Here is a 20,291-nt window from a genome sequence, read left to right as displayed (position 1 = left end):
TATTTGATGAGGAAAAAAACCTCAAAACCAAACCAAAAAAGCCCTAAAAGCAAAGCAATATACAGTGGCTACATGAATACTTGGCTCATGGGGCATCAGTATCCTCTCCCAAAGACATTTCTCAGGTAAAGAAGCATGAGGTCCCAGCCCACTCTGGGAATCTGGCAGCACCTGCTACTCTTTTTTTTTTTTTTTTGAAGATTTTATTTATTTATTTGACAGAGAGACACAACGAGAGAGGGAACACAAGCAGGTGCAGTGGGAGAGGGAGAAGCAGGCTTCCCGCTGAGCTGGGAGCCTGGGGCTCAGTCCTAGGACCCTGGGATCATGACCTGAGCCGAAGGCAGACGCCCAATGACTGAGCCACCCAGGCGCCCCAGCACCTCCTACTCCTAACCACAAAGTCCAACCACTTCTCAACCTCTATCTTCTTCCTTCCCACGACTGACTTTTCTTTCCCTCTCCCACTCTACCTTGTGTGAGCTCCACACATGTGCACACACACACACTTCCCACTTCTTCCCCATCCGCATCTTTGTCCCCACCCTCGCCCTCTGTGACAACTCATAAAACAGACTCCCCTCCCCCGTGGTACTTAAAGAAAGAAGAAAAGGCAGCCTCATCATCACCAATACTGACTAGTGAAATCAAGACATGAGGTCATCAGAATGTACACAAATTTAAAAACTGTGGTAGTCTTGGTTTCTTACCATATGGGGTGGCTAGAAAATGCCTTCTATGGCTCAATCCCTCAAATCTGAGAATGATGTTCCAAAATTATCAGTGGAATATACCCAAACATATAACTTGAGTTGCTTAATGACAAATGATGAGGGAACCAGAACTGCCAACATTAGAACTAAGTTTCTAAAAGAACCATTTTTTTCCTGTCACTAATTAGCAGCGAACGCAGGACTCTGGGGCAAGATTAAATGAGGCATGAGCTGCATACTGAGCTGCATGCACAATTGCGAATGAGACAATGGGAACCTAAAATTCTAGTTTTCATGTGTCCTTAACAGAGAAGCAGGTACTTATACCCCCTTAATTAAATCAGGGGTCTATTCTTGTCTAAAACATCTTTTAACTCCAAACATACACACTTTGCATGTTCACATTCACTGTCTTCAATTACCTTCAAAAGATCTTGTGACATCAGAGGCAGAATTAGGTTCACTCCATATAAAACAACATCAGCTGCGGACACAGACCTGTTTGCTGCTTGCCCTGGCTCATGTCCTCTGAACACTTCATCTATGAAAATTAAAAAAAAAAAAAAAAAAAAAAAAAAAAGGCAGTCTTAGAATTGCAACATCAATAAACCAACAGAGTTAGATATATTCTATCCTTGTCTCGCCCTTGGGTATTCCTTTTGTATTTTACTTTTTAGGGTCTCTGAGTACTTGATGCAGCTATTCTGTGTTTACATTATTATTCTACAATGATAAAATTAAAGTAAAACCTATTCCACTGACAAACTATACCGTAAGTTAAACAATTTCCACAGTAATACTTATTTTTACCTCTTAGGTGTGTGAAATTTTTCTATGCTGTAAAGCAATGGGGGAAAACACAGAAATTAAAATGTTACAGAAAAAAGAAAGTAGTTAAAAAAATAACTACCAATATGAAAAAGGATTATTATCCTTAATCCATAAAAAATGCATATAAATTAAGAATCCTCCTAAGACCTAAATAGGTGAGTGAGCAAAATCCACAAACATCTAACAAAACCAGAAGCCCGATGAAAAACAGTTCATTCGGGCGCCTGGGTGGCTCAGTTGGTTAAATGTCTGCCTCTGGCTCAGGTTGTGATCCCAGGGTCCTGGGATCTAGCCCCATATTGGGCTCCCTACTCAGGGGACAGTCTGCTTTTCCCACTTTCTCCCTCTACCCCTCCCCCCTGCTTGTGCACGCTCTCTCTCTCACACACACATTTTATTTGAGAGAATAAAATCTTTTTAAAAAATTAAAAAACAAAAAACAGTTCATTCTACTCAATGAAACAATGATACTACTTCTGATTTATTAAATTAAAAATGACTTTTAAATGATAACATGTAAATGCTGGTGAGGATATAGTATAACAGTTACCTTCAAAAGTAAAATGTTAAGAGCCTCTTGAGCCCTGTATGTACTAAAGATATAATCAGAAATTCAGACACAGATTTGTCCACAGAAGTGAATGCTGCATCACCATTTATAACAGCCAAACCATAAATATTCCAAATGTCCAGTATTAGGGAGTCAGGTTAAATTCCAAAATACGGAATACCATGCAGCCATTAAAGGTCATGAAAAATTTTAATGACAAGGAAAAGGCTAACAACACATTAACAAAAAAAAAGGCAGAATATAAAATTAGAGTATGATCACAAAATTGTACAAAATAACCAAAAGGGAAATGACCACAATGCCATTTATACTGGACTCTAGATTATGTCAAAGAATGGGTGACTTTCTATCGCTGAACTTAAAAAATTTTCTATTAAGAGCAAAGTACTTGTATAACAGACAAAAAGATAAAATCAGGTTTAAAAAAAAAAGCATTTCTATTTGAAAATGACTTTTTCAGCCTAATTGTGAACTTCCCCAGGAGTCTCCTTTCCAGCTGGAAGAATCCCATGTTCTGAAGCCGGGCACTGGTGAACCTGGACTGCATCCCGCAGGAAACCTGGGCCTGCTGTGGAGCCCTGGGAAACTGGTCCTGGAGCTCCCACCCCACTCCCAGGGCTTGCTCCTAAAAGATAGGGCTCTCAGGACTGTACAGAACATCCTGCCTCGTGCTTGGTGGGACTCGGCTCTCCAGCCACAAGCTCTCCTAAGGATTCAAGAATACAGAGCAGAGGCCCATTCCACTTATGCTTTTAATCTCCCCCCTACTATATTAATTGTATTTCATAATATTTAAAGCATTTTCTATTTTATCTCAATTATCTTTGTTTTAAAAATAATCACTTAAAGTATCACCTACCTTTCTGCCTGCTATTTTATCAGCTAATGCTGTTTCTTTTAATCTTTTTGCCTTTTTATTGTGAAAACCTGCCATTTATCTATACAATGTGTTCTTAGAACGGCAGACTGCACCACAAACCTGATGACTGGGATGACTTTTCCCTCTCCACAACCTTTAACAGCCCTCCCCACCCCTTTTAGTACAAGCTTTTAACTTTGAATCAGACTCTTCAGAGTACAGGGTTCTTGATCTGGGTCTTTTCAGCCCTGGAAAGTCTACAGCTGAGTTTCTAAGGGTTCACAACTCAACTATTAACCTTGAGTAAAACTCTGAGGCTAAGGTAACATATACTTTTTAAGGGAAAGGCTCAATAACTACTTCAGATTTTAAAGGCACACGTGCTCTAGAAAAGGTTAAGAACTCTTGGATGGAGAAGCATCAACCTGAACAAATAGGAAAACATGGGAACGACACTTGGTGAGAGGCTGGGCCTAGAAACAGATAGACAGCTGAGGCTTTGGTATAGAACGAATTCACTGAGGCAAAGTGCAGGACGGTGCTTCTCTCCTAGGTACCCCTCGTTAACTGCGGAGGAGAGTAAACCATCTGGACTGTAAAACTGGTAGTGCTTAGGGTAGGAGCAGACATTGCAAAACACTGTTGTTCAGTGGATAAGGAAAATAAATCAATAAAGGAAACAGAGAAAGAAGAATCTCAAGTATTGGGGAAAAGGTGGAATGTCATAGCACCCAATTCAGAAAGAGAATCTTACAAGGACGTCAAAGTGTCCACTACTAAGAATGTCTGCACAACGTATGAAAGGAAGCTTTAGACAGGATTCATTTTTCTCTTAGAAAACAAGATCCCTTGGGTTTTAAGGTACGGTTGGCAGTGGGTTAAGAGGCAAGTGAAGGAAAACTATGCAAATAAATGATGTTTTGATTACTAATAAAGTTCTTGCCTGTGGTACCAAGTTTCTTTTACCTACTGGTTGCCAGAACAATGCTAGGCACCATGATACTTTGTAGCTAATCTTTAAGACATTTCAAATGGTATTTATTATGTACCCACTTTAACAGAATAAACGAAGAAAGGCTAACTGACTTCCCCAAGGTCAGGCTGTCTCTGAGCCCCTAGGTTAGGTCTTCCAAGTTGGCCTGTCAGCTCCAGAATTCAGTGTTACCCATCCCAACAAGGGTTCCCAACCAAGCTGCAATCTGGAAAGTGCTATAGTTTTCAGGGATAGCTATCTCTGAGAACACAGGGGAGTGATTCAGTCAATAAAGTGTAACTCAGGAGCACCTGGGTGGCTCAGTTGGTTAAGCGGCTGCCTTCAGCTCAGGTCATGATCCCAGGGTCCTGGAATGGAGCCCCACATCAGGCACCCTGCTCAGTAGGAGTCTTCTTCTCCCTCTACCCCCTTCACCTCTCATGTTCATGTTCACTCATGAACACGTGCTCATGTTCACTCACACACTCTCTTTCTCTCAAATAAATAAAATCTAAAAAAGTAAATAAATAAAGTGTAACTCAGAAAAGACTGGTCCTGGCATCCCATTTAGATGCTGGGATGTGAATCCCAGTCCTGCAACTTACTAGCTATTGATCTGTGGGCAAATGACACGACTTTCTCTGTGCCTGTTTTCTCATCTATAAAATGAGTATAACAATGATACCTTCTCTTGCCATTGTGATATGAACAGTGCTTGGCATTTATAAGAACCTAATAAATGGAAGATATTATTACTATTATTCTTTTAAGAGAAGAGCCAAGCAGGAAGGGATGCTGGTCCTACCTTCACTTCAAACAGACTGACTTTCATGATTTTGTAAACTGAACTTCATGAAATTTCACTTAAAAACATTCCTTTGCTTAAAAAACAAAAAAAATTCCTTTGCTTTAAAAAAAGACAATAAAAACAAAGTTTAAAACCATCACACTACATCTTACCTGTATCACTGAAATCTATGAATTCTTTTGATAGAAGGTTAGTAAGAAGTTCCATAATGAGAAGCAGGTCTTGGTATTGCTCTTCCTCTGCTGTAACATCTATTCTTTGCCGCCCTAAGTTATTCTTAGAATATACTTGCAGCAAAGTAAGGCAAGCTTCATATAGGTTCATAGCTTTGGACTGTAAGAGAATGAGCGATAAATTACATTACTAAGTAGAACTTATTTGGGAAAAAAATATAAACCCTAAAAGAATCTATAATCTAATAAATTTACTCTGAATCCCAATAGTAACTCAAATACTTGTTTTAAACTATTGTAAAACATTAAGAAAATTGAAAAAGCATATATTAAAGATGGCAGTTATATTTTAAAAATTAGCAGTTTCCTAACAAAATCGGACATCCAGTTTTTTGTTCATTTGATAATACATACTAGAGAGATAATAAGATTTTGGCAACAGAACTGTTTTACTTCTGTTGTTTCAACTTCTTGTGTAACATTTATTATTTTAAGATTTAATATTGTTTAACTTGCAAAAGCACAGAGTACCAAACAGTGGTTTTTATTTTTTGTTTTTTTTAAGATTTTATTTATTTGACAGAGAGAGACACAGTGAGAGAGGGAACACAAGCAAGGGGAGTAGGAGAGGGAGAAGCAGGCTTCCTGCGGAGCAGGGAGCCCGATGCGGGGCTCGATCCCAGGACTCTGGGATCATAACCTGAGCCGAAGGTAGACACTTAACGACTGAGCCACCCAGGGACCCCCCCCAAACAGTGGTCTTAAACATCAAAATAAATGGCAATGGCCTACCCCCTCAGTCATACATCTGTGACTACACGTGTAATATTTATAAAATAAAATCTCACTTTTTGAGCAAGTGCCTTTGATCTAACTAAAAAGTTTACAAATCAGGAACCCATATGAAACAATTTAAAACAAGATTTATGCTAATCTGCAGGCAATTACAAATATATTCCTTTAAGGCAGTTTTAAAACAGCTTTCTAAATAATTTCTAAAAATTAATGCACCTCTGCTTACTGATTGTAAAAGAATTAAGTGTCTAAATATCCATTTGATTATAAAGCAAAGACACAAATTGCCATTTAAAATTTTAAGCCTAACCTTAGAGTTTCAAAAGACAGAAACTGATTAAATTTTTCTACCGTTTGTCTTATCAAACATTCCTCATTTGGATGAGTTTGACTGAATAACATTATATCAAAAAAAATTACTGATTACTAACAGTATTAGGGCAAGAATTTATATTCCTTCAATAAGCCTTCCTCTGAACTCTGAGTTCTTCTGCAAAGTTCTGAAGTCTTTTTGAAAACTCTTTTGGAGGCACAAAAATATTATTTCAGATAGTATTCATTAAATTTAAAATAAAGTATCTGTTATTTTGTTACACTTTAAGGAGTTCTAATCCTAAAGTGATAAAATTAGAAAGTGCTTACCTCTCCAAGATAGCATATCTGTTTATGTGCAACTTCAACAAAAACCTCTATTATGAGATTGACAGTCTCTGGGGTATTTTTGTAAACTTCCATCAATCCAATGCAATTGGTAAGGAAGTCCATCAAAAAATTAAAAAGAATCGCTACATTATCAATCTGGGTAGCCTCAGCAATGCCACACAGGGCCTCCAGTGTGGCGGTGATTTCCTGCTTGACTTCCTCTTGCTGACACATCTGCTGAAAGTTTTCTTGATTTATCACTCTTAAGAATCGCTGCTGAAGTGGCTGAAGAACCTATCAAAGTAAAGCATAATTCTCTAAAAGTTTAATTCACATGCTTCATTTATTTCAACTTTATTTCCTCAAATGGATAAATATTCACTTTCTTAAAGCATTATACAAACGGAGGCAAAAAAAGCACTGAAAACAAAGAATATCTGAACCACATGTTACATTCCCCATTTTAAGGATTTTATTTATTTTAGGGAGGGAAAGAGCATGTGTGCATGTGCAAGTGGGGGGGTGGAGGAGAGGGAGGGAGGGAGTCTTAAAGCACAGAGCCCAATAAGGGGCTTCATCTTACAACCCTGCAATTATGACCTGAGGCAAAATCAAGAGTTAGATGCTCAACTGACTGAGCCACTCAGGCACCCCTACATTCCCCATTTTGAGAGTCATCATAACTTCTGGCCTACATAAAGAAATAATACACAGTACACTAGTCATTAGGAAAATGGATATTAAAACCACAATATGACATCACTTCATGCCTTTTAGAATGGCCATCATCAAAAGGACAAGAGATAAATGCTGGCAAGGATGTGGAGAAAAGGGGATTCCAGTGCATTATTCATGGGGATTGCAAACTGGTGCAGCCCACAATGGAAAATAGTATAGAGGACCGTCAAAAACTTAAAAACAGAATTACCATATGACCCAGTAATTTCACTTCTGGGAATATATCCAAAGGAAATAAAAACAGTAACTTGAGAAGACATCTGAACCCCCACGTTCACTGTAGCATTATCTACAATGGCCAAGACATGGAAACAACTTGAGTGTCCACCAATGGATGAATGGATAAAGAAGTTGTGGTACATATGCAACGGAATATTTAGCCATAAAAAATGAGGAAATCCTACCATTTGCGACCACATGGATAAACTTTGTGGGTATATCTTAAGTAACTCGGACAAAGAAAGACAAATACCGTAAGATCTTACTTACAATGAGGAATTTTAATAAAATAATAAAGTAATAAAAAATCCCAACTTCAGAAAAAGATTAGTAAAAAAAAAATTTGTTCTGTAAAAAAGAAAAATATTTGTAATTACTAGAGGTGGGGGGTTGGGGACAGGGGAAGTGGAGGAAGGTAGTTGAAAGGTACAGACTTCCAGTGATAAGATAAATAAGTACTAGGAGTGTAATGTACAACATGATGACTATAGTTAATATATATCATTATGCTGTACGATATATAGGATAATTGTTAAAAGAGCAGATCCTCAGAGTTCTCATCACAAGAAAAAAAAATTTTTGTTTTTTCTTTTTATTATATCTATACGAGATGATGGATAATGACTAAACTTCTTGTGGTAATCATTTCACAACATATGTAAGTCAAACCACTTCCTGAAGTAATTTAGGTTCCAAAAACCACGAATCACAGAACATGACTTAGTCAATGCCATTCACAGAATTCTGTCACAATCATTCTCTCTCTCCAATTCATTAACTGTCCCCACACCCAAAGATGAAATTTAAGTCTCCAAAGGGCCAGAGAATAAATATGGACTTTGCAGAACATGTCATCTCTGGCCCAACTACCCAATTACAATTGCACTACAGTACAGAAGCAGCCAGACATAAAAATGTAAACTGAACATGACTGTGTTTCAATAAAACTTTATTTACAAAGAGACAGCAGGCCAGATTTGGTCTGTGGGCTCCAATTTGCCAGCCTCTGTTCTACAGGGTCAACCCCAACATACAGCTCTTGCCTGTTTTTCTCTTTTCCAACTCCTCTTGGCAGAGAACATAACTTCAGATAATCAGTCCTGCCCTCAGTGAAAATGCATATTCATGAAAATATCTTAATTCTATTTAAAGCTATACATATGATAATACAATTATTTAAATTCTGGTCTGAAGTCACAGATGACTACCTAATTCCGTTACCATGTCCCTTCTCAGACATTAAGAACACTCTAGTCACAGGGAATATAGGCCATCCACCTACATACACTGGTAACTCTTGGTTCCTGATTTAAAGCTAATTTACATAAGGCAATGTGTCCACAGTGGTTATTGGTTGAATTATGTCCCCCTCAAACTGATATGGTTAAGTCCAAACCACATGTACCTCAGAATGTGACCTTATTTAGAAACAGGGCTGTTGCAGATGTAATTAAGAAGAGGTCATTAGAGTGGGCCTCTGATTCAGTACGAATGCTATCTTTACAGACAGACATGCACACATGGAGAATGTCATGTGAAGATGAAGACAGAGATTACGATGATGCTTCTACAACATAAGGAATGCCAAAGACTGCTAACAAACCACCAGAAATTTGGGGAGAGGCCTGGAACAGCTTCTCCCTCACAGCCTTCAAAAGGAAGCAACCCTACCAACACCTTGATCTTGGACTTCCGGTCTGTAGACCTCCAAGAGAGTAAATTTCTATTTTTACATCACTAAATTTGTGGTATTTTGTTGCAGCAGTCCTAGCAAACTAATACAGTGGTTAATTTGCATCTCTGTATTTAAGATTGATTCTTTAGGCTCTCATTTGAGTTGTGGGCAAAAATGTGCCCAAACCACAGAACACTTGATAATATTCAAAAGTCATCACGTATGCAGATATGGATAAATTGTTAAGATGATATTTCTAAAATAACAAGCTTCAACCTATTCATTATTAGGGAAAAGTATCAGAAAAGGTATGATTGACATGTTTATGTCTCCACAGAGTATTTTACAGCAACACACAGGGTAAGATATAAGAGGATGCAATCAAAATAAAGGGAACTGTTACCTCTGTCCAATACTGCTGTTTGGTTTCTGTGTCCATATGTGCAAAACCTCCCAAAACAAGAGCCTTCATTAATGTCCTCTGCACAGGACTTGACAAGAAATTCAGGGGTGGGCTTCGGCTTGCAAACTGCTTAGCTAAGTTCCACCAGTTTTCACACTGAATTACTAAGTTTGCCCTATAGACAGAAATAAAACAGAAGATGTATTACTTACATGGTATGTATACTAAGCAAACAATAATGGATGGTAACTGAATTTAATTAGTTTTTAAAGTACAGTATAGTAAATTTGGTATAGACTTTGGAGTCACACAATTTTGTGCTCAAATCCCATCAGTCGTTTGACAATGTAAAATTTATTTACTCTCTCTTACTTAGTTTTCAGATCTGTAAAATGGGAGTAACAACAGTAATAACAGACCTAACTTTCATGGTTGAAACTGATATTATGATTAAATAAAATACTATATATGAAATGCGTGGGACAGTACCTAGTAAATTAAAAGAACTCAGTAAGTAAGAGTCAGCCAATGCCAAGAGTAGTAACAACCACATTCCTATGTAGTAAGAAAAATGAGAAACATTGCCAGAGTTGTAGAAAACACTAAAGCTCTTAACTTGCAAAATTACTAAATTATCAAGTTTTTCTCATCTTTAAAATGGAATAGGATACCTGAAAAAACTGAGATTATTCTGTATTAAAGTGTTTTTAAAACTATAAATTACTGAATTAAACATGTTTCTCATAAGATTCTTTAATGCCAAATCCTTGAAGAGTCAACACAATCCTCAATTTTAACATGGGAAAACTCTATTTGCATTAACGCAATAATATGCATTGTTTTTTTTTTAAGTACACTGCTCCAAAATGCAAGGTCTATCTGGACCTTAGGACCATGTAACTGTTTGCCACTTGAAAGACCACATGCGCACACACACACACTCACTCTCTCTCTCTCTCTCTCCCTGCCTCCTATAATCAGCTTACCTTTCTCTTCTTTCCACCAAAGTGACAAGGAGCTGCACAGTGTCATTTGCAAGGTCCTGCTCACTACTCCACACTGAGAGGTTACTAATGACTTTTTGTAAGAGGTAGCCAATAATCCACTGAGAACCTTCTGTATCTGCTCCAAACGCTGTACTGAATGGCAGACTTATCTTGAGAGAAAACAAAGTTTTTAAAGTCAGAAAGACAGATCAGCTTCAAAAGAAATCCACAGAAAAATCAAACTGAAATTAGCATCTAAATCTGAAGTACTACTTACTTCACATCAATTTTATAAATGTATTCATTTCTGTTAAGTCGAAAAAAGACATCCTCAATCCACTTAACCTTCCAATGTGATTTTCCTGTCAACTTTACTTTCGTATTAACATACCAACATGATATTTACACCAAATACAAAGAACATAAATTAATCCATTCCCAATAGTAATCTGTAAATTAATATGGTTAAAATAAGAGCTGAATCAAATGATATGCTCTAAGAAAGTTATTAAAATCGCACACCATTCATACAGTTCTCTTCAATATGGAAGATGTTCAGCTCTTAGTTACATTTTGATGAGAAAATCACCAAGAAAAATGTTCTCATTTCCATAACTGTAATCATCATAAATCCAAACGAAGTCAGTTTTACATTCTGACCTGATCATATAGTTTCTCATCCACCAGGAGATAAGTCTTTGCCCAACGTTTTAGAAACCAAACAATATCTTTCCCCATTTGAGGGCTTAGTAGATGAGTGAGATCTGCTCTTATTGCTCGAGATTCAACTTCTGAAACTCTTAGAACGGCAGATAACAGCCTGTAGGTACAAAAAAGAAGTCATTTATTCTTTTATTTACTGACTGTCTAATCTTATTTTTTTCTTAAAAGTCCTTTTTCTGTTTCTCAACTCTCTGAATTTAGGCCAGGCTATACTTGAAATTTTCATCAATAGGGTTGTACAAAAATGCCCCTTTTTATTGCTGACCTTTCAGGAAGCAGGAAACAAGACAAAGCAAAGAGTCACGGATAGAGACAACCTTCTGTGGAAGTTGTACTGAATGTGCAAGACTCAGCATTACCAACTAAAGATGTTTTTCACATTCAAAATTGAGAAATACAATTAAAAGTTCAGAGTAAATGCTACACTCTTCAGCACTTTATCACTACTCAAAACTCCCATGGGTTAGCATGTTTTTATACATTTGTCATTTTATGGTAGAGGATCTGGAAATTGACTTATCTAGAATGCTTTGAACACTGAATCTTGTCTCTAAATCTGATAGTCCTATATACTTTCCTAACACACTTGGTTCTTAATGGTATTTTAAAATAAAAATCTTGCTAAAACAATTACCTCCGTGATGATGTGCTCTAAGAAAGTGTCCTCTCCTACACTACATAATTCATATGGCTATGTGGTTTTAATAACAGAGCATGATATGCAGTTAAGCTGAAAAGTCTTTGTTCTGGGGGTGGGAGTAGGAGAGAACATAATCAGAAGTGGTATATATATAACTTGACTTTAGCTAAAAGGCAAAGAAGGAAAGGGTGTAATTGAAAGAATCCATCTTAACATCATTTTATGGATATCCATGCCAAAACAGGGATTCTAGTCACCTGAAGTTAGGCTTTTGCTACTTTTCCTTACTGCTCTCAAGATGACTGAAATTATCTCCTTGTAATGAAATCTTACATTTCAGTTCTTTATCCAACTGGATGTCTCAGAAGTTCTAGCTACTGTTTATCACTCTGTCCTTTTGACATAATTTCTTCCCTCGCACCAAACCGGTGGTTTTTAATTTCTACCCCCAGAACATCTATTTCCCTGTATATTACACACTCCCTATATCACGAGTGCTCAAATTTTCAAAAATTATTTTAGGGTGGATGTGAACAAAAATACCCCGTGACTTCACAATACATTTAAGTTGATGTATCACACTTTTCCTATAAGAATAGTTTTAAATGATATAACTTGCAGCCTAGCAGAATCTGAATTAAATAATTATAGTAATTTTCTAAATTCATACACAGGAATTTAGTTATCAGTGTTCTAATACCCACCATCATCCATTTGAAAAATAAACAAGTTTTTCTTTAACACTTGGAAACTTTACATTGTTTCTTTTTCTCCTTAAATTTTTATTTCAACGTCATTTCCCCACAAATTATCTTAATACATTTTTATACTCATTTACTGATCACACCATATAATTCTCTGAAACAAGTATGTCTAGTTATTAAATATAATTTAAAAATATTCCCAGTGATCACAGACTGTTTTAAAACATCTTTTGGATTATCTGCCTTTGCAATACTTATTAGTACACAATTGAGCAAAGTACATTACAAATTTAAATAAATTATTAAACATAAAAACAAAATTTTATGCATTTATGAATGAAATTAATGTAGCAGGATTTTGTTTTTCCAAATGAGTTCATGTATCTGTGAAAAAATATTACTTATTGCTAGAATGAGACAGAGTTGAGCATAATTTGATTTGATTCCTTCTTCATTTAAATAGAAACACTGAGAAAACCTAAGCACAAATGGAAGGTGTTTTTAAAATAAAAGGGTTCCTTAATTATTTGAACTTCTTCCAAGTTATATGCCAAAAATCACAGAGATCTACCATCAAAAATTATTTTCAATCATCTATTAATTGACAACTTGATTTCTTCAACGTCATTTAATGCAAAGGGCTGAAAACCTCCTGACTTGTAAAATTACTGGTTATCTGTTACTCATTCATTCCCAACACCATACTATTTGGAACCATCCCTTTATTTGGCACTTTGTACGTTTTTACACACCTGCCTATCCATTATGGTAAGATTCAGAATGAGTAAGAGCTCTTGCCTTTCTTCTGTAAAGTGGGAGCAAGGTAAAGAAGAGTAGCACAGGCAGTTTGTAGGCAGATAAAGCTGAGGCTCCCCTGAGCCTTCCCCTATCCTCACGGTCGCACTCCAGCAGTCAGCAAAATCCCATTGGGCCTACTTCTAAAAGAACCATCTGCCTCTTTCCACCCTCACTACTACTAATGAAAACGCTTCCTAAGCTGCCTTGTCATCCTTTAAATCCATCTGCCACAGTTTAATCCTACTACTATGGTTTGATCAGTTCACCTCCTTACTTCCAATCTTTATCGTTGCTTTAAGCCATGCTCTCACTTCCAGGCCTCTGCCTAGGCTCTTGTCACTGGAATACGCTTCGCCTTCTGCAAACTCCTATTCAACCCTCAACTATCAGGTTAAATGCCATCTTTCCCATAAGCACCCCTTGATCCTTCCCCTGCTAGGTGCTCCTCTATCACTCTTATCAGACTTCTATTGTATCCTCATATCCTGGCACATAGGGGAGTGGAAGAAACAACTGATGAAGATAACACTTTTTTTTTTTTCCATTGGAGTGTAGCAGACTTAAATGTTACATTTAAAATATTTTTTAATTGTTGCTAGTTCCAATTTCTAATACTATTTTAATTTCTTAAGTATGCTAACTGAACATACTTTATATTTCAGACAGCACTCACACTTTCCCATACTTTACAAATTAATCTTGGATTATCTTTGTATTTCATAAACCAAAAGTCAGCAAAATGAGTCCAAGAGAGCTCTCTTTAACTTCTCACAACATCTACTGTTATCACTCTGATCTGGACCACTATCACCTTTCCCTTGGATTACTTCAATAAGCTTCTTCACTGGTCTCCTGTTTCCATTTCTGTCACTCATAGTTTACTCTCAAGGTAGCAGAGTACCTTTTTAACATGTAAGTTACTCTTCTGTTCAAAACCCTACAACAGTACCCCACTTCATTCAGAGCAAAGGCTAAAGACCTTATCTGAGTCCCCTCTATTTTCCCTTCTATCTCTATCTTCTGACAAAATTCCACCTCACTCTGCTCAACCCAAAATGGCAGTTCCCACTGTTGCCTGAATATGCTACGCATGACACAGGGCGTCATTTGCGTTAGCTGTTCACTCTGCCTGGAATGCTCTTCCCCAGGCCTTCACGGCCTTGTCCTTACCAACCTCAAGTCTTTGCTCACACGTCACCTTCTAAATAAAGTCTATACTGATCACAACATTTAAAATCACACAAATCTCTGAAATCTGCACTCCTGATTCCCCCTACCTGCTCAGTTTCTTATCCCACAGCAGTTATGGTCTTCTAACATACTATATGATTTATTTATTATCTTTCCCCTGTAAGGAGTTTTAAAAGGGGAATCAATTTTATTTTGTTCACTGATGAATCCCAAATGCCCAGAACAGTACCTGGTATATATTAGGTACTCACTAATTATTTGTCAAAGGATAAATTCTTCAAGAAATGTCAACTTTTTTTAGTCAAACTAGGAATATTTCTCTCACATAGCCTTCAATTTCATTGGACAATTCTTTGGACAATGAATAATTCTTTGGACAAAAAAAAAAAGGCAATTTTTGTTTTCCAACCTTCACCTCAACCCTCCATAGTCTGTGCTCTCAGATACAAAAATGTTTTGCTCCCACACTGATACCTGAGACTGGCAAAAATTGAAAAAGCACTGAAAATACAAGGAAAGCATTCCTGATGGTACTGCCCAGGCAAGAAATGTGACAAAGAATATCATATGACAGCACCCTGAAATGAACTGCCTTTGAAATTGACATTCACCATGAATCAAGCCAAAGCAAAAGCAATGATTTCCACAAGCACCTAATCTAATGCCTATACTAATCCCAAAAAGAATAAAACTTTTTCAATAGAGCACTGATATTTTATTTCAAACAAGAGAATAAAACAATAAAGGAAATAAATTCTCAAACATTTCCTTGATATCATCTTAATAGTTCATTTTTCAAAAAAAATCATATTTTCTACTGCCCAGGTGTAAATGATATCCATAGATTTTTGCATTAAAAGTAAACAGATGAGAGGACAGCACCCTGCTTGAGTTACTGATTTTGCAAATGGCAAAAACCAATGTTATTTCAATACTGATATCTCTGCCTGAAACCTAAATTTAAAGATACTGAAATTTAAAATGCTGTTCTCAACTCCCCTTTTAGATGGATATTTGTCTAGGTGTATCCCTCCTTAATTTCACCATTAAGAATGAATGGAAATTTTGCCACCACTACTAACTAGGAAGATCAAAGTGAATTCTCATCTGAGGCACACTATTGTCTTCTAACTTCACCTGACAGGACTCTCAAGTTTCACATATTCAGGACAAATATTTCTATTTTATAAGGTTAAGAGTCATAGTTTTCCTTAAAAAGCCATTTGAATGTAGTTTTAGCTTTATGAACAAAACATACTTGTTAATATTTCCCTGGTTTCTAAGAATCTCATATACTTTGTTTCATTCATTTAGGGTGCCTGCACCGCGTTGGCACTGCTTTCTGATGGACATGGGATATGTTGAGTACTTTCGATCGAATGTCCCTTCAAAGTCTCACTGTAATCAGAATAATTTTACATTTGTTTTGCTCAGTACAGGATATAGCTGTCAATTCTCACCAGAGTGGCATTACTTATATATACTGAGTACTTGCCATCCTTGTTTATTTCAAGGCTTCTCCAAGTTTTATTTTCTTTCATGTATCAGATTTACAACGTGCCTCACACTCGAGTCATCTACCCATCAACTCAGAATTTATAGAACAGTATAAATGACAAGAGCACAGCTACAGAGTTCATATTACCTAATCACAGAATCTGTTCTGTTGTACCCTGGGATGGAAGAAGCCTTTTCTCCTGGAGATCCCAAAATTTGAAGTGTTGTATTAATGTCAACTTCAGATGAATGCTTAATGGAATATTCCATTATTTCTGGAGGTATTAGCGGAGTCTCTCCCTGAGTATCATCAGCTAAGAGGTAGCCTTCAGTTTAAAAAAAATTAAAAATGAACACTTAACAAATCTACATTTATCAAATTGCACTATAAATGTTTTCAGTTTTATCTGATTTACATACATCATATTAAGTTGATGTAAAAGTAAATTATAAATGTTAATTTCAAGTTTGAGGAAAAGAAATTTTCTATTTCTCGGATAATTAACTCTCAAAATACAAAGGACAAATGTTTTATTCACCAATTTTATAATTCATACTGACATGTAGGCTTTTTAATCCACTACCTTTTAATAATTTTCAGTAATATATTCTGTAAATGTAATAGGAATTCTACTATTATCTCTATCAAAAGTATTTGGGAATGCCTTTTCAAAAATTAAGATTTTTCTTAATTATTTAGAATACAGAAACACTGCTCATATGGTTACAAAAGAAGACCCTAAAAGTCAGACTGCCTAGATTTGCATTCTGGCTCCAAAAATTAATAGCAGTGTGACCATGGGCTGGTTTCTTAAAACTCTCTCTCAGCTTCTGCATTTACAAGATGGGGATAATAATAATAACAATAATAAAACCTGGTAACAGTACTAAATCAGTGGGTTGCAATCAATTCCACATAAGACCCTGGGTATGCAATAGGCATTAAGTATACATGTTAGCCAGTATTTAAAAAAAATGAATCCATAGCTCTGTGATATACAGCAGCTGTATTCAAATTTCACCCAACACTATGTATGGACTTTTATTTTTTAACATATGAAGCTTCTTCTAACATATGAAGTTTAAACTGCTCAGTTGGCAATTACATTTTAAAAAGAAACAACCAACCAACCTGTAACTAAAATAAGCCAGTGAATATCTTCATACAGGTCATCAAGCATTTTGTTGTCAATAGTACTTGAACCAGGTGAAGCAAGTAATTGCTGCTGATGTCGTTGTAACTGACCATGGAGCCTTGTTACTCTTTCTTCTAATAAACTGAAAGAGGGGGGGAAAAAAACCCAAAGCTTCATAAAGCTCAATAAGCAAAGATCTAGAACAACTCATAATTTCCATTTATTAGACAACATAAATTAAGACGTTAGCACAAAAACACATATATGAAAATATTATAGTACACAACTGTTCTCATAGCAATATAGGCATTGTGATTTATTGTTTATGACATAAAATTAAAACATTGCTTTACAAACAATCAAGGTTTACAACAGGCATTTGAAAACTGGTTATTCCAAGGTTTTATTGATATGGGTCAAATCATTTCTCATACCATGTTTTCCACAATCTCTCTGCCATCTATGCTGTAGTGCCTGGGCTCCAAATGTACAAGCCAAGGAATGCAATCATGAGTATGTTTCTGTCCATTTGTTCCAGTGTGCTGGGATACGGGGTGGGGGTGTTTAAAGTCTTTAAACACTTTAAGTGCTCTCCAGGGAATTGTGAATAGAGAATATTTGCTCCATGGGGTTTCTTTGGACTGTGTGTACCTTGTCAGAAGAGGTATACAGTGTTCTGCAGCAATTCTTCCTAGCATTCCTACACTGGCTAGTTGATCTGAAAACTGGTCTCGATCATCCTCTTGAAGTTCACTTATTTCTTCTTCCTCACGAGAGGCCACACCATTGGCAGTCTATTATTGAAGAAAGAAATAAAGAGTGAGGAACTGCATTCCTTTGTTCAATGAATCATGCATTTCTGTTGCACTGTAAAATAACTTCAGCACATCACATGAAAAGGAGGTGGACAGCACCAACCCAGTGGTCTAGGGTCTGCTCTCTAAATATGCTGACAACGCTAGTAGTTACAAAAGAAAGGGGGGAGGGAGACGCCGAAGAGAAAGAAATGGAGGGTTATTACCTTGTGGTGCACATACATAAACAGAGCAAACTGCACTCACAACCCACCTCCCACACCACAGAATTTAACTTCTGTCACTGACTGAAAAAATCTGACATCTTTAAGATCCAAGGTCCTTTATATACAAGAAGTCATTCGTATCACTGGACAACTAGGAAGACACAGGTGGGTAACTGAAAACTGAAGAGAAACAGGGTAACTACAAGCAGCACCCCACAAAACATGAACTCACTTAGAAAATAGGGTGACTTTTGCTTTAATGCTCTCAGCACATCTTCTGAAGAAGCTCCTCCTAAATTTTTAGTGTTATACAATGTATAATAGAATAAAAGAGACAAAACAGAGTTACGATGAAATATTTTTACTTACAATCTAGCTGGAAACTTACCAAATTCCTCGTGCCATCTGGAGCAGCAAGGTGGCACTGAATATAGGAATTGAAAACTTGAACTGCGTGTTGGGTAAAAAAGCCTTTATGGAAATGTTTGTCGTCTTGAACCAAAGTTAGCCAGGATTCTAGCAATTTGTCATAGGCTTCCATGTATACCATGTCATCTTTATCAAGCTAAGAGAAAAAACACTCATAAAACAAATGGCCAGAGAAATAAGACGGGAATTAGAACAAGAGTTAGAGTTATACATATAAATACTTTTATGAATTTTTCCTTTAGCAAAGGTTCCCGATTATTTAATAATCTAGAGCTAATTGGGCCCATTTTAAAATTAAACAAACCTTGCAGTAAAAATGTATAGGCTTTTTGTTAAACCTTCTAAAATCTTTCTAACTTAATCTAAGTAATTCTTTTTTTTAAATTTTATTATGTTACGTTAGTCACCATGTATTACATCATTAGTTTTTGATGTAGTGTTCCCTGTAATCTAAGTAATTCTTAAGCACAAAGGAATTAATGTTTTTTAGAAGACTAGCTGTTCGGTACTTTGTGGAACATGCGCTTTTCAAATAAAAATCATATTAATTTTTTCTGTGGTCAAGAGAACTGTTAGAATAAAAATACTAAATGTGTACTTATAACACTTTTTTTTAAAAGATTTTATTTATTTATTCATGAGAGAGAGAGAGAGAGAGAGAGAGAGATAGGCAGAGGGAGAAGCAGGCTCCCACGGAGTGGGACTCGATCCCAGGACCCCGGGATCATGACCTGAGCCGAAGGCAGACGCTTAACCATCTGAGCCCCCAGGTGCCCTACAACACACTTTTAAACGATTTTAGAAAAAGTGAAGGATGATGAAAACAGACTGGCCTAATCAGCATATTTAAGAATATGTGGGGAGAACTTCATAGATGTTCCCTAACATTTTAGAGCAGAAAAGAAAAACAAGGGTAGGGCCTCCACAGGAAGGCGTCTGGGGAGGGTGCTAAAGCGGGAGGGACACCAGAAGCCTGTGGACTCACAGAAGCCAAAGTGCGTGAGTACAAGGGTGGGGAGACCAGACAGACAGCACTCATAATTATGCAGGCTTGGATATTAAGTTTTTCACCATGTACAGGTTGTATCCTAAAATAACTTCAAAGTAAAGTATTCTGTCATGTTGAGGAGGAAGAGTCTATACATAGTGATTAAGGATACCTCTATGGAGCCCAAAGTGTTTAATATTTAACATTATTACTTAATTTTCCCACACTCTAATAAGAATCCACATCCTAATTTTGCCATCAATTACTAATATGGGTCATAATTTACCTATGTATTGATTTCTTCATCCACAGACTCGCTAGGATCACTATTCAATGAAAGGAATACTTAAGTGTCAAGCACTACTGCTTAGTGCAGAAACATAAAAGTGTACCTGGTTTTCATGCTTTCAAACTCAGTCCAGTGGGGAAGAGCAAAAAGCAAACGAAAAATACACCAAAGGCCATAAACACACATTGAATGTGAAACACACATTTCAGGGTCCGTTTTTAACAACGGCGTCTCTCATAAGAAATTTGTTATAAATAAAGAATAGAGTTTTGAACTATGTACTTTTTTTGGGTTTAAGATTTTATTCATTTATTTGAGACAGAGTGAGGGGGCGGAAGAGCACGAGGGGGATGGAGGGGCAGAGGGAGAAGAGAAGCAGGCTTCCCACTGAGCAGGGAGCCCGACAATGACGTGGGGCTTGATCCCCGGACCCTGGGATCATGATCTAAGCTGAAGGCAGACACTTAACTGACTGAGCCACCCAGGCGC

At 36.8% G+C, this 20,291-nt stretch overlaps 1 protein-coding gene and 1 long non-coding RNA gene across 4 annotated transcripts in view; one reads left to right on the top strand and one right to left on the bottom strand.

Moving 5' to 3' along the window:
- Positions 1-9,004, top strand: part of LOC112826863 (uncharacterized) — a 37,642-nt gene extending 28,638 nt beyond the window's left edge. Inside the window, exon 4 of the long non-coding RNA XR_003209067.2 lies at positions 8,829-9,004. This is a non-coding gene — a long non-coding RNA (uncharacterized lncRNA). The remainder of the gene's footprint in view (positions 1-8,828) is intronic.
- XPO4 (exportin 4) overlaps positions 1-20,291 on the bottom strand; it is a 121,308-nt gene that overhangs the window by 8,867 nt on the left and 92,150 nt on the right. For all 3 annotated transcript variants that reach the window (XM_025875204.2, XM_073894792.1, XM_073894791.1), the window contains 10 exons: positions 18,485-18,661; positions 17,727-17,869; positions 17,072-17,217; positions 16,088-16,265; positions 11,047-11,206; positions 10,387-10,556; positions 9,401-9,575; positions 6,366-6,659; positions 4,908-5,088; positions 1,136-1,254 (listed from right to left, as the gene is read on the bottom strand). In XM_025875204.2, the coding sequence (XP_025730989.1) occupies positions 1,136-1,254; positions 4,908-5,088; positions 6,366-6,659; positions 9,401-9,575; positions 10,387-10,556; positions 11,047-11,206; positions 16,088-16,265; positions 17,072-17,217; positions 17,727-17,869; positions 18,485-18,661 (1,743 nt within the window). The remainder of the gene's footprint in view (positions 1-1,135; positions 1,255-4,907; positions 5,089-6,365; positions 6,660-9,400; positions 9,576-10,386; positions 10,557-11,046; positions 11,207-16,087; positions 16,266-17,071; positions 17,218-17,726; positions 17,870-18,484; positions 18,662-20,291) is intronic.

Source organism: Callorhinus ursinus, unplaced genomic scaffold (assembly GCF_003265705.2).
Source record: "Callorhinus ursinus isolate GAN/ISIS: 27379988/994484 unplaced genomic scaffold, GSC_fseal_2.0 scaffold7, whole genome shotgun sequence".
Classification (NCBI taxonomy): domain Eukaryota; kingdom Metazoa; phylum Chordata; class Mammalia; order Carnivora; family Otariidae; genus Callorhinus; species Callorhinus ursinus.
Note: the sequence above shows the minus strand (reverse complement) of the source record. Positions and strands in the feature narration are given on the sequence as shown.